Source organism: Lonchura striata, chromosome 34 (genome assembly GCF_046129695.1).
Source record: "Lonchura striata isolate bLonStr1 chromosome 34, bLonStr1.mat, whole genome shotgun sequence".
NCBI classification, from domain to species: Eukaryota; Metazoa; Chordata; class Aves; order Passeriformes; family Estrildidae; genus Lonchura; species Lonchura striata.
Window position 1 is genome coordinate 4719132 of NC_134636.1, and position 12805 is coordinate 4731936.

At 55.5% G+C, this 12805-nt stretch overlaps 1 protein-coding gene across 1 annotated transcript; it reads left to right on the plus strand.

The window, feature by feature from the left end:
- The first annotated feature begins 326 nt into the window (after positions 1-326).
- LOC144247835 (serine/threonine-protein kinase pim-1-like) lies at positions 327-12269 on the plus strand. The gene is given in 7 exon segments (XM_077789492.1): positions 327-385; positions 7964-8393; positions 8777-8827; positions 9032-9398; positions 10046-10225; positions 10483-10632; positions 12193-12269. Coding segments are annotated over 7 exon segments (1314 nt in total).
- Positions 12270-12805: the final 536 nt, after the last annotated feature.

The following is a 12805-nucleotide window of genomic DNA, read 5'->3' on the forward strand; positions in this document are numbered from 1 at the left end:
GCAGGGGTTTAGGAGGGGTAGGTCGTGTTTGACCAACCTGGTCTCCTTTCATGACCAGGTGACCCTCCTGGTGGGTGCGGGACAGGCTGTGGATGTGTCTATTTGGACTCCAGCAAGGCCTTTGGCACTGCCTCCCACAGCACACTCCTGGAAAAGCTGCAGCCCACGGCTGGGACAGGAGCACTCTGTGCTGGGCTCAGAACTGGCTGCATGGCCGGCCCAGAGAGTGGTGGTGAGCGGTGCTGCATCCAGCTGGGGACAGTCACCAGTGGTGTCCCTCAGGGCTCTGTGCTGGGCCAGCTCTGTTCAATGTTTTTATTGACGACATGGATGTGGGGATTGAGCCTTTCATTAGTAAATCTGCAGACGACACTAAGCTGGGAGCGTGTGTCCATCTGTTGGAAGATAGGAGGGCTCTGCAGGGAGGCCTGGAAGGGTTGGAGGGATGGGCAGAGTCAAATAAGATGAAGCTTATTAAATCCAAGTGCCCATCCCTGCATTTTGACCACAAACACCCCCTGCAACATTACAGGCTGGGGATGGTGTGGCTGGTCAGTGCCCAGGCAGAAAGGGACCTGGGGGCACTGGTCTAAAGCCGGTTGAACATGAGCCAGCAGTGTGCCCTGGTGGCCCAGAAGGCCAATGGCTCCTGGCCTGGATCAGGAATGGTGTAGCCAGCAGGAGTAGGGCAGTGATTCTTCCCCTGTACTTGCCCTGGTTGGGCAGCACCTCAAGTGCTGTGTCCAGTTCTGGGCCACCCAGTTTGGGAAGGTCATGGAGGACCTGGAGCGTATCCAGAGAAAGGCAGCAAGGCTGGTGAGGTGCTTGGAACACAAGTCCTGTGAGGAACAACTGAGGGAGCTGGGGTTGTTTAGCCTGGAGAAGAGGAGGCTCAGAGGTGACCTTATCACTCTCTACACTCCCTGAAAGGTGGTTGCAGTCAAGTGGGGGTTGGTCTCTTTCTCCTCACAGCAGCTGACAGAACCAGAGGACACAGTCTTATGCTGCACCAAGGGAAATTTAGATTGGATATTGGGAAAAATGTTTTTTATGGAAAGGGTGATAAAGTACTGGAATTGTCTGTCCAGGGAGGTGGTGGAGTCAGCATCCTTGGATATGTTTAAAAAAAGACTGGATGTGGCACTCAGTGCCATGGTTTAGCTGAGGTGGTGTTAGGGCATGGATTGGACTTGATGATCTTAAAGGTCTCTTCCAACTCAGTAATTCTGTGTTTCTGTGATTATGTGACATCACACAGCAGGCTGTGAGGTCAGAGAGTTTGCTGTAGGACATCACACAGCAGGCTGTGAGGTCAGAGAGTGTGCTGTGACATTATAGGGTGGCTGTGCTACATCACTGAAGGTGTTGTGACATGACAGGATGGGTCTGTGAGGCCACAGAGGTGCTGTGTGACATGATAAGTGAGTTCTGACATCACAGAGCAGGCTGTGACATCACAGAGCAGGCTGTGACATCACAGAGGAGGTTTGACATCACAGAAGAGTTTGTGATGTCACAAATCTGTCTATGACATTTCAGGCTGGCTGTGTGATGTCACAGAATGGGCTGTGAGGCTACATAGAAGACTCTGCCATCATAGATAAGGGCTCTGTGACATCACAGAGCAGCTGTGTGATGTCACAGAGAAGGCTGAGACAATAGAGAGTGGGTTGTGCCATCACAGAACTGATTGTGAAAATTTAGAGCAGGCTGTGACATTAAAGGGAGACTGTGACATCACAGGCTGGGCTGTGACGCCACAGGGCAGATTTTGTGACATCACAGAGCAGATTGGGACCTCAAAGAGTAGGCTGTGACATCACAGAGCAGCTGTATGAAATCCCAGGTGGCCTGTTACATCTCAGAGTGGGCTGTGTGACATCGCAGGGGCTGTGTGACATCCCAGGGGTCCTGTGACATTACAGGGGCTGTGTGACATCACAGGGGCTGTGTGACATCACTGGGGTTCTCTGACATCACAGGGGCTGTGTGATTTCACTGAGGAGGTCACTCTGCCCCAGTTTCCCCCAGAGAAGTCCAACACTGCTCATGCACAGGGGGGTCCCCTGTCCCCCCGGGTCCCCCCGCCCCCATTGCCGCAGCCTCCCCCAGAGGATGTTCCACGAGATCAACCCCAGAGCCCGACACAGGGACGGGGGCTGGGGCTGTGGGGGGTGGGACGGGGGGACAGGGACCCCCTGGCAGTGTCCCTGTGTCCCCCAGGGCCAGAGCCTGGGCCAGGGCTCCTTCACCCTGTTACCAACGAGGGCTTGAGAGCGCTGAAAAGTCCCCGGCAAGGGAGCAGCAAAAACCAGATTTAATATTAAGCGACAGCACCACAAAGTTCCTTGGCAAGAGTCACTCTGCTCCTGACTGAACACTTCAGGCACCCCTAGGAAACAAATCAACCACAAATCCAAACAAAATCCAGAAATGATCAGAGAACTGTCCCTTTATGTGGCATAGGGACACATAGGACAGTGAGGGCAAGGATAAAAGGAATATGGCCCAAAAGCTGAACAGAGGTCAAATTTAACAGGACTTAAATTATACCTTAACCTTAACTTCTACCTTCAACTTCAAAATTTAACAAAAGAACAGAGTTTAACAGTATTTAACCTAACTTACAACCTATGACTTTTCAATTTAATAGAGGAATATCATTTAATACTATTTAGCTCAGCTTATAACTTATAGCAAAAGAACAACTCTTAGCAGCATTTAACTTAGCTTAGGCTGCATGACTTGACCTCACTTACAGGCCTGACTGGCTCAGCTATCCAGGGCACTCGGAGCCCTCAGGGAGCAGCATTTCTGCCACATTCCCCAGCACAGGCACTCCTGTGTGCACACAGACACAGAGAGTCAGTGCAAGGCACCTGTGAGAAATTCCCCTGAGGGCGGGGAAATGCTCCCTGAGGATGCTTTGGCATCTCCCCAGCAGGGAAGGGTTGAGCCTGGAGGAGTGGGGGGATCGGCCCAGGCTCCCTCGTTGTTTCGGGATCCCCGAATTCAGCAAACGGGAGAGTTCCCGGCTTGGAGAGGCCCCACTCAGAGGGAGTCGCTGGCCCAGGAGAGCTCCAAGGGCTCCTTTTGGAGCGCTGTTTGTAGGGCCCCAAGAGAGGGGCTGCAGTCCCAGCCATGTTTCATCCTGGCCGCACTTGGCATCAGCAGCTTTCTTTGGCAGGGTGAGAACAGGGATGTTGTGCCACTGAGGGAACACAAACAATTCCCAGGGCTGCTCCTAAAGTAACCAGGAGCTGGCTGGGCAGCAGCAGTGCCTGGAGCAGACAGTGTTTGTGATGAGCTCCAGAGGAGCTGAGCCCAGGGGCTGCTGGCCAAGGCCGAGGCCCAGTGAGCATTTCTCAGCTGGCAGGGCAGCCTGAGAAGGGGAGGAGGGAATGCACCAGCAAGGAGCCATTGTGACACTGTGGGGCCTGTGAGACCAAGGGGCCATTGTGACACTGTGGGGCCTGTGAGACCAAGGCACCATTGTGACACTGTGGGGCACCATGGAACAATGGACACCATTGTGACACTTGGGGGACACATTGGATCATGGAGACCATTGGGATACTATGATACCCAATGGAATCAGCAAATCATTGTGACACTGTGAGGCCTCATGGAACCAGTGAGACCATTGTGACCCTGGGGTCCCCACAGAACCAAGAGGACCATTGTGACACTGTGGGGCCTCGTGTCATCAGTGGTCCATTGTGACACTGTGGAGCCAAAGGAGATCATTGTGACACTGCAAACCCCCATGGTCCAAAGGCCCATTGTGACATTGTGGGCCTCATGGATCAGAGGACTCACGTGTCATTGTGGGGCCTGGGGAACCATGGAGACCATTGGGACACTCCATGGCCTCATGGAATCTTTGGAACCATTGTGAAACTAGGAGGTCTCATGGAACCCAGGGGCTATTGTGACACTGTGGGACCCCATTGAACCAAGGGTCCATTGTGATACTGTAGGTCTTCTTGTAATCAAAGAGCAATTCTGACACTGTGGGACCCCATGCAACCAAAGGAACACAGAACAGGTCTGGCTGCTTTGGCCTCCCGTGGACTGCCTGACTGGTCCAGCTGACCTTGGCATGTTAAAGGTCTCTTCTCCTCTGCTACTGGGGCTCACTGGGACAGGAAACACTGGGGCTCCCTGCTTTCCTTTCAGTGGAAAAGAACTCTCCTTCTCCTCCAAGTGCCCATGGCCAGAACTGGGATTTTACGTCCAAGTGTCCTTTTATCCCGGGATTGTTCCCATAGGAATATTGCCAGGACAAGTCTGGTTGGAAGTGGTTTCATGAGGGTCACCTCTCATCTGTGCCCAAAACACTGGGGAAGGCTCCATGCTTTCCTTCCTATGGGAAAGAATTGTCCTGTTGTGTGTTTTTCTTTAGTTTGATATTTGTTCTGTGTATGTTCAACCCCCAACCCCTAATCTCCTCCCTTGCCCAGTTTTCAATCTTCCCAAACTCTTCCCTACCCCCCTCCTCTCCAAGTTGTCAATCCTCCCTTTCCCTGCCCCTTTCCCCAGAACATTCCCTGTCACTCCTCGTAGCCTCCTCCCCTGCTTCCAGAGCATTCCCTGTCTATTTAGTGAGGCTCAACACCCTTTTGGTTACTTTGTGTTACTCCTCTCCCCTGTTTCCCCTGATAGGTTTGTGCTATGTTAGTCCCTCCTTAGACTCTTCCCCAGGCGTACCCTCAGTGGTTGCTGTTCCTATACCCCGCCTCTTGAGTTCTGGTATAAAACCTTTGTTCGCCCTCCCCAGAGGGTCTTGGGGCTCACTGAATGAAACCATCCTGTTCACCCCCAAGTCCCGTGTTGCCTCCCCACGCCAAGTGGGACTGCAGAGCTTCACAGGGGGAGCAGCCGCCCGTTCTCTTCCCTCTCACCGCCCAGCACTCCACTGCTCGGGGTATCGCGGTGAGAGAGGCTGCCCGCATTACAACACTGTCCTGCTTCTCCAGGTGCCCATGGCCAAAATTGTGATTCTGTCTCCAAAATTCCCTATATCCAGAAGCTGCCTGCAGACAATCTGCCATTCCTGACAAGTCTGGCTGACCTTGGCCTTGTGAGGCTCTCCTCTGCCTTCCAAACACTGGGGCTCTGTGCTTTGCTTCCTATGGAACAGAACTCTTCTTATCCAGGTGCCTATGTCCAGAATTGGGATTTCACCTCCAACATTGCCTGGTGTGAAAGACTGGAGGAGATTGTTGGCTGGAAACATTTTGTGTGTGGGGGAGGAAGGGGCAGGTCCAGCCTTGCCCGGCCCTGGAACCCCAGCCCTGCCCTGCCCTGGAACCCCAATCCCCCCAGAGCCTCTATCCCAGCCCAGCAGTGTCTGCCAGTCCCTGCCACAGCACAGGCAATGCTCCACAGCCACCTCTGGAGCTCCAGCCCAGCTCCTGAGTGACCAAATGACCCCAAGTCCTCCCTGGGGCTGGGGCAGCAGAACTCAGAGGCACCAGCAGCTCCAGCTGGGAAATGGAGTGTGGGATGGGGCTGTGAAAGCCCTGCCTGGGCTGTGCCAAGCAGGACACACAAGCCCTGACCCTCATCCCCCAAGCAACTCTCTCAAGACGACATTTAAAAGGAATTACAATTATTTGTGTACTCTGAGTTAGATTCACTGGAGAAATAGTGCCCTGCAGCTCATTAACATTCAGAATACTTGAACAAGCCAAGCCTCTGGGAATAATTTGATTTAAGTTTTCAAATCTTTTGTGATTAATTAGGCAGGCTTTAGTAGTGTATTCAAAGTGAATGCTTTATTTTTACAAAGACACAGAAAAGATTTGTTAGGTCCTGTTTCATTTTTTTACTCCACATAAATGAATATGTGCAATCTCCACTTGACACTGAATCCAAGTACCTCCTCATGCAGTTGGAATAGATATGAAAATCAAGACCCTTGATGGCTGACAATCCATCAGACTCTGTCCCTACCCCCACCCCACCATTTCCCCCATCCAAGCCCTGGCACTCAGAGCAGCCTTGTGCAAATCTGAGCTCCCTCCAGCCCAGGCTGCACCTGCAGGTTTCAGCTCCTTGGCTCCAACTCCCACCTGCTTTCCTTGGAGTAAGAGCTGCCTGAGACACAGAGGGATGTTCATTTCTTGTCAGCCAACAAAGCCAAGGGAAGGCACAGCTCCATCAAATGCAGAAGTCATTCCTCTGCTGGCTATTAAATCCACTTGGCACAGTAGCCAGTCTCAGAGCAATGGAAAACACTTTCTGTGCCCACCACAGATCCCAAGGTTCCCCCAAACCCTCCGTGCCCCGATTCTGCCCAGATTTGCTCTTTCCACACACGAGTCACAGGCTGAAGTCAGGAGCTCACTCCATGCCCAAAGGGAGGAAAAGAGAGAAAGTGGATGAAGAGCTCTCCTGTGCAGAGCCAAGGTCCCAAGTGCCCCTGCAGTGGGAACCACAACTCATCAGGTTTGTGCCCTTTGGGCTCAGGGATGGTGACACTCAGAGGCACAGAAAGGTTTCTTGCCAACAAACAGGAGTTGAACATTTGAACAATTTAATAACCATCACAGACTTTCCTTTTTCTTGGAACTGTTTGAACCTGCTCTGGACTGAAAACCCAGAAAAACACCAGCAGCTCACACCTGTGGCCCACCGAGGTCTGGGACCCTGCATTCCAGTGCCAGAGGGACTGAGAAGAGACCGAGTGAGCCAACTACAACCCACCAAAAGGACTTTCTGAATTGCCACCTCTTCAGAACTCTGAGGGGGTTTATTTCATATTATTCATGCTTGTGAATACTTTACTTATTAAATAAACTGTTTTTTTCCACTTTTCTCCAGGGAAGTCTTCTCCTGAAATAGTAGGGAGAAGGGCCGCTTGAACTTGATTTGTAGACGGACTCCTTTTGGAGGTTTCCTCACAAAATTTGCCCGAAACCAGGACAAACAGTCACAATTGTGCCACTTCACCAGTGGCACAACTCCCCAGCCCCCCAGGAAAAGAAAGGACATGTCAAGTTCTCCAAACACTTGGCCTGCTTTGCTGCAAAAGTTGTGCTGCATACACAGTGCAGTGTGGAAAGCCAAGAGAAGCTGCAGCAGGTGGCAGATCTTGGGACAGAAGCTCGACCTTGTTCTCCATGAGAGGTTCTTGTCAAGAGCAGACAGGAGAAGATTCCTGGAGAAGTGGAACAGCTTTGCAGAAGTGAAATGAAAATGAAAGAAAGTATCTAAGATGTTTTCCTCTTTATTTCTATGCTCCCCTTTGCCATGTTGCACGACTTCTCCATGGCATGAATTCCAAATGGATCTCACCTCTAAGATGGGTCACTTAGCAAGTTATAAACACTGAAAAATAGCATGAGCTACACGCAGTTTTCCTTCCCCTGTTTTTATTGGAAAGCAACGCTGGAGACATAAGTGCAGTGCTTGGGTCAGGTAGGAATCCTACAGCAAGGGAATGTGCCCCAAGGGTGTTTGAGCCTCAGCAAGGACAATGCACAGCAGCGACACAGCAGAGGGTATTCCTCTGCCAGTGTGCAGGAGTCAGGACTCTGGATCTGGGCTCCACACTGCAAAGTTCCCGTGTCTGGACAGACGAAGGGGCTGTCCCCGGGGCGCGCGGGGCTCGGCCGTGGGGCTCGTGGGGCGAGCGGGGAACGGACACGCGGACAAACGGCCTCGGTGCTTCAGTTGCAGAGGCAGCAGCGGCGGCGGCGGCAGCAAAAGCAGTTTTTCTCTTCTTTCTCGTTCTCTCCTCCCTCTCCCGCTGTCGGACACCTTCCCCTCGGTGTCCTTCCCCGGTGTCCCTCTCCTCTCCCCGCCTCCTTCTCCCCATGCCCGGCCGGGCCATGCCCCCGGCCCGCCCCCGGCCCCGGGCGGGGCTGCCCCGTCCCCGGCCCCGCCCGCCCCGCCGCGGTCTCGCCTCCGCCCGGCTCTGGCCGTGCTGGCGGTGGCGCTGCCGGGCGGGCATCAGTGCCTGGGGCTGGGCCGGCATCGCCGCCCTTTGGCTCCGCCTGGCCCGAGCCCGGCCCCGGCCCCGCCGCAGGGTCCGGCCCCGGCGCCGGCGCCTCCCGGGCCCCGCGGAGGACACACGCGGCACGGCCGCTCCCGCCGCCCCCGCTGCGGCTTCCCCGGCCCGAGCTCCGCCGCTCGGCAGCGCGGCCGCCGGCCCCGAGCCTCCCGTGTCCCGTTGCCGAGACCGAAGGCCTGGGGATGGCCGGCCCGAGGCGCTCGGGGGGCGCTCGGGGGCCGCTCCTGGCCCCGGGCCGAGCGCTGACAGCCGCGTCCCGCCCGCAGGGAAGGCGCAGGAGGCCCTGCAGGAGCGGTACCGAGTGGGTTCGCTGCTGGGGCGCGGCGGCTTCGGCAGAGTGTTCGCAGCCACGCGGCTCTCGGACGGCGCCCCGGTGAGCGGCGGGGCCGGCGGCGGGCATGGAGGAGGAGGAGGAGGAGGAGGAGGAAGGAGAAGGAGGAGAAGGAAGAGAAGGAGCAGGAGGAAGGAGGGAGAGGAGGAGAAGTGGGAAGAAGGGAGAGGAGGAGGAGGAGTGGGAAGGAGGGAGAGGAGGAGGAGGAGGATGGAGGAGGAAGTGAAGGAGGAGGAGGAAAGAGGAGGCAGAGCAGGAGGAGAAGGAAGGAGGGAGAGAAGAAGGAGAAGGAAGGAGGGAGAGGAGGAGAAGGATGATGGAGGAGGAAGAGAAGGAGGAGGCGGAGGAGGAGGAGAGGGAAGCAGGAGGATGGGGCTCGGCAGGGCGGGCGGCGAGCTCAGCCCGCTGCTGCCTTTGGCTTGCAGGTGGCCATCAAAAGGGTGCCACGGAACCGCGTCCGGCGCTGGGGCGAGCTGGTGAGTGAGCGGGGCCAGCGGGAACAGCCGGGCCGTGCCGGGCGGGGATGAGGCGAGGCCCGGCATGGGGGAAGCCACCAGGACGCCTCGATGGGGAGCGGGCGTGGGGCCAGCGCAGGGCGCAGAGCATCCCGGGCTGGCTGAGGGGTTCCCCTGCCCTGGCACGACATCAGTCCCACTGGTGGCACCGTGGTCCTCCCGCAGCCCGACGGCACCAGCGCACCCCTGGAGATCGTCCTGCTGGACAAGGTGTCCACCGGCTTCCCTGGTGTGGTCCAGCTCCTGGAGTGGCTTGAGCTCCCCAACAGCATCGTGATGGTGCTGGAGCGGCCGGAGCGGTCTCAGGACCTCCTGCATTTCATTCGGGCACGGAGGTTCCTGTGTGAAGAGGTGGCACGGGAGCTGTTCCGCCAGGTGCTGGAGGCCGTGCGGCACTGCACCAGCCGCGGGGTCCTGCACCGCGATATAAAACCAGAGAACATCCTGGTTGACCTGGCCACTGGCCAGGCAAAATTGATCGACTTTGGCTGTGGCACCTATCTGCAAGACACAGCCTACACTGACTTTGCAGGTGAGCCCAGGCAGGGGTGTGCTCCTGGTCCCACCATCTCATGGCCCAACATCTCACAGGCCAAGCTGGGTGTGGCAGCGAGGATTCTCCCTTTTGCTGCCAGTCAGGGTACTGAGTCTTTACCTGAGTTGCTTTTGAGCCCTGCTGGCAGCCTTTGCCCACCACTCTGCCTGGGGCTGGGTTTGGAGCAGCAGCAGCCAGCCTGACAAAAGCACCCATGGGTGGGGGTAGCAGAAGAGGGGGCCAGGACCAGTGCACCAGGCAGTTTGGTGTGCAGGTGAGAGGAAGGGCTTGGACTGCTCCACTCACCTTGTTTTCATAATATTTTATGAAAACATAAAATATTGGTCTCATAATATTTTTGGGGCACTGCAGGCAGGGAGGATAAGGACCTGTTTTTTCCCCCAGCCCTGAGTGGGTTTTTGCTTTACATGTCATGGTCAGGCCTTGCTGGGGCTTCTGCTGCCCTCTTCCAACACCAGTGGCTTCTTGTCCAGCCCTGAATTTGTACACAAGTCCCAGGTGCTGGCAAAAGTGCAGCAGTCACCCTGTGTGTCACTGGGGCAGCCCCTGCATGCCCAGGGATGCTGGGGCCAGGCTCTGGAAGCAGCAGCATCCACCTGATGAACTCCATCTGTATTCCACAGGAACACTGTCATACAGCCCCCCGGAATGGACCCGCTTGGGCTGGTACCATGGTGAGGCAGCAACGATCTGGTCCCTGGGCATCCTGCTGCACCAGATGGTCTGCGGGCAGCACCCTTTCAGGAGGGGCCGGAAGATCAGCTGGGACCATCAGCTCTCGCTGCCACAGCGGCTCTCTCCAGGTGGATCCTCATCTCTGGCCACGGGGGAATACCAGTGCTGGGAGACAGCAGCGGGCTTGTGAGCATCTCGCTCTGGCAGCCGCTGAGGAGGTGGCACATGTCCTGCTCTCCTGCTCTCCTCCACAACAGGGAATTGGTGGGAAAGTTTAGGCCCAGCTGGGAGCACAAAAGCAGCATGGCCTGGGCATGGGAAGAGTGGGGCAAAGCAGACAGGAGCCTTCTCTAGCTGACTGGTGGTTTCTGGTTTCTCTGCCCAGAGTGCCAAGAACTTATCAGGTGGTGCTTATCCATGCACTTCTTGGACAGACCTTCCTTAGAAGACCTGTTCTGTGAACCATGGATACAGGATATTCACCTGCCGTAGAAGAAGGGAGAGAGCCTCATGCACACTTTGCTGCAGGGCCCTGGTAAGTTACAGCTCCACACATGCCCTGGCAATCAGAAGCAAGGAAACCCAGACTTTTTTCCCTGCCTATATCAATGCACTGGGGTTGTTTGGTGGGAATATGCAGCCCTTGTGCTGGAGCTGAGCTGCTCTGCCCAGCACTGGTGGCTGCCATCCAAGGTGGTTTTGCTTGTCCCAGTTGCCTGACAGCTGGGGCCCTGGGCAGAGCCCTGACAGCCTGGTCTGACCCCCAGGGAAGGAGAAGGAGCCCCTGGAGAAGCTGTACCAGGTGGGGCTGTTGTTGCTGGAGACAGCGAGGACGACATCAAGGATGACAACTTCTTCCTCAACTTGGACACTGGCAGCTGAAGATGATGAACTTTTGGCACCTTCTCCAAAGCCAGGCTCCACAGCGAATTTGCAGATGAGTCCACAGCCGGGGAAATGCTCCCAGATTTGGGCATTGCTCAGACTGGCTGGGAACAAAAGGTTCTCCTTGTTCTGGGGCAGATGCAACTTCAGTCGGCTGCCCAGCTGCTTTTTGGCAGGGCTGGGGGCATGGGTTGGGGTGGATACAAAATGGGAGTTTGCTCCTGGCCCTGCTAACAGCCCCCACCACCCAGCATGGCCAGGGCTGAGGCTGAGGCTGTGGCTGGGGCTGGGGCAGCCAGCCCGACTCAAGCAAACCCCCATGTTGGGAGCAGAGGTGGGACTCCAGAACCTGTGCAGGGGCTGCTTTGCTTTGCAGGCAAGGAATGGCTTGGGCTGCTCCACTGCCCTTGTTTGCTTTGGGATCACTGTTATTTTGGGAGGCAGTGCAGGAGGGAAGAGAGAAAGTGTGGGCTTCTCTCCCCCATGGGTGGGATTTTCCCTAGCATGAGGGGGTTGGGCCTTCCTCAGACCCCTGACAGAGATAAGAGTTTTTTTCTTGCTTCCCCTTGTCTCTAATCACTTTTCAACAGTTGGTTGTTTGTTTTTCTTGAGGAAGCGTTCAATGTAAGGTCCAGTCAGCATTGGGAAGTGCTTGGGAGCAGCTGCAGCATGGATGGGCCGTGTCCTTGGAGAAGGCTGAGGACATTGTTTGGGACCAGCTTTTCTCCCAGCAGAGGACGGCGTGAGGTGAGTCCCGGCCTGCTTGGCATGGTGGGATCAGAGCTTTTGGGAGATGGCAACAAGCACAAGGAGTCTCCTGCTCTGGGCAGCTGCTGAGGGCTGGATGTGCTGTGGCTGGCTGCAGGCTGGGAATGTCCTGCCCTCCTGCTCTGCTCCCAAAGGCAGCAGTGATGGGCAGCTCTGGGCACGGCTCTGGGCACAGCCAGCATGGCCTGGCTTCTGTGGGCAGCTGGGACAAGGGGACAGGAGCCTTCAGCTGACGGGTGGTTTCTGGTTTCTCTCCTTGCAGCCGGGCTCTGCGGGTGCTGAGGCTGCTCTGGGCTCTGCCAGGGCTCTGCTGGGCTCTGCCCTGGGCACAGCTGGGCTGGCTCTGCCCTCCCATTGCTCTGACAGCTTTGCATCAGACAAGCCCGTTTGAGCACAGTGCCTGAGCTTTCTCCTTTGGCAGGTGAGTGAGACTCCCCTGCAGGCCAGGAGATTGCAGCTGGGGTCACACATCCAGTTGGCAAGGACCCAGACTCTCCACAGTCCCAGCTGAACCCCTGAATCTCTGCAGGAATGCCTGGATCTCCACTATTCATTCTTCATTTCTTTTTGGCTGGAATTGTGCAGTTGCACTTTCTTCCTCCTCTAGAAGTGCCATGAGTGGCCAAAGCTGGCAAGTGAGCCGTGTTCCTGAGGCAGTGCAGTCTGGAGCTGATGGATGGAGAGTTGCCCTTCCCACTTCCAAACCAGAGCAAAAGGCCGTAAGTGGGATTTTTCATCTGTAAGAAACCCGTGACAATTTCAGAGGGAATGTGCAGCTCATTCCCAGAGTGAGAAGGAAGGTCATCTTCTAAAGGATTTGGGGTTTGACAGAGTTTAGATTCCCAGTCCTGTCTGGAGTTGGAAGGGCCCCAATCAATTTCCTATTGCTTTGACCACAATTTAAAATAACAATGTTGGAAACAACCCCCAAAAACTTTAAAAAAGGCTGCTGAGATCAGTAAGATGGATCCATGCCATCAGCACATTTACAATGTAAATAACAGTTCTCTTTTTAAAAAGATCATTTACCTCTTAATGCAAAGTTACAGAAGATG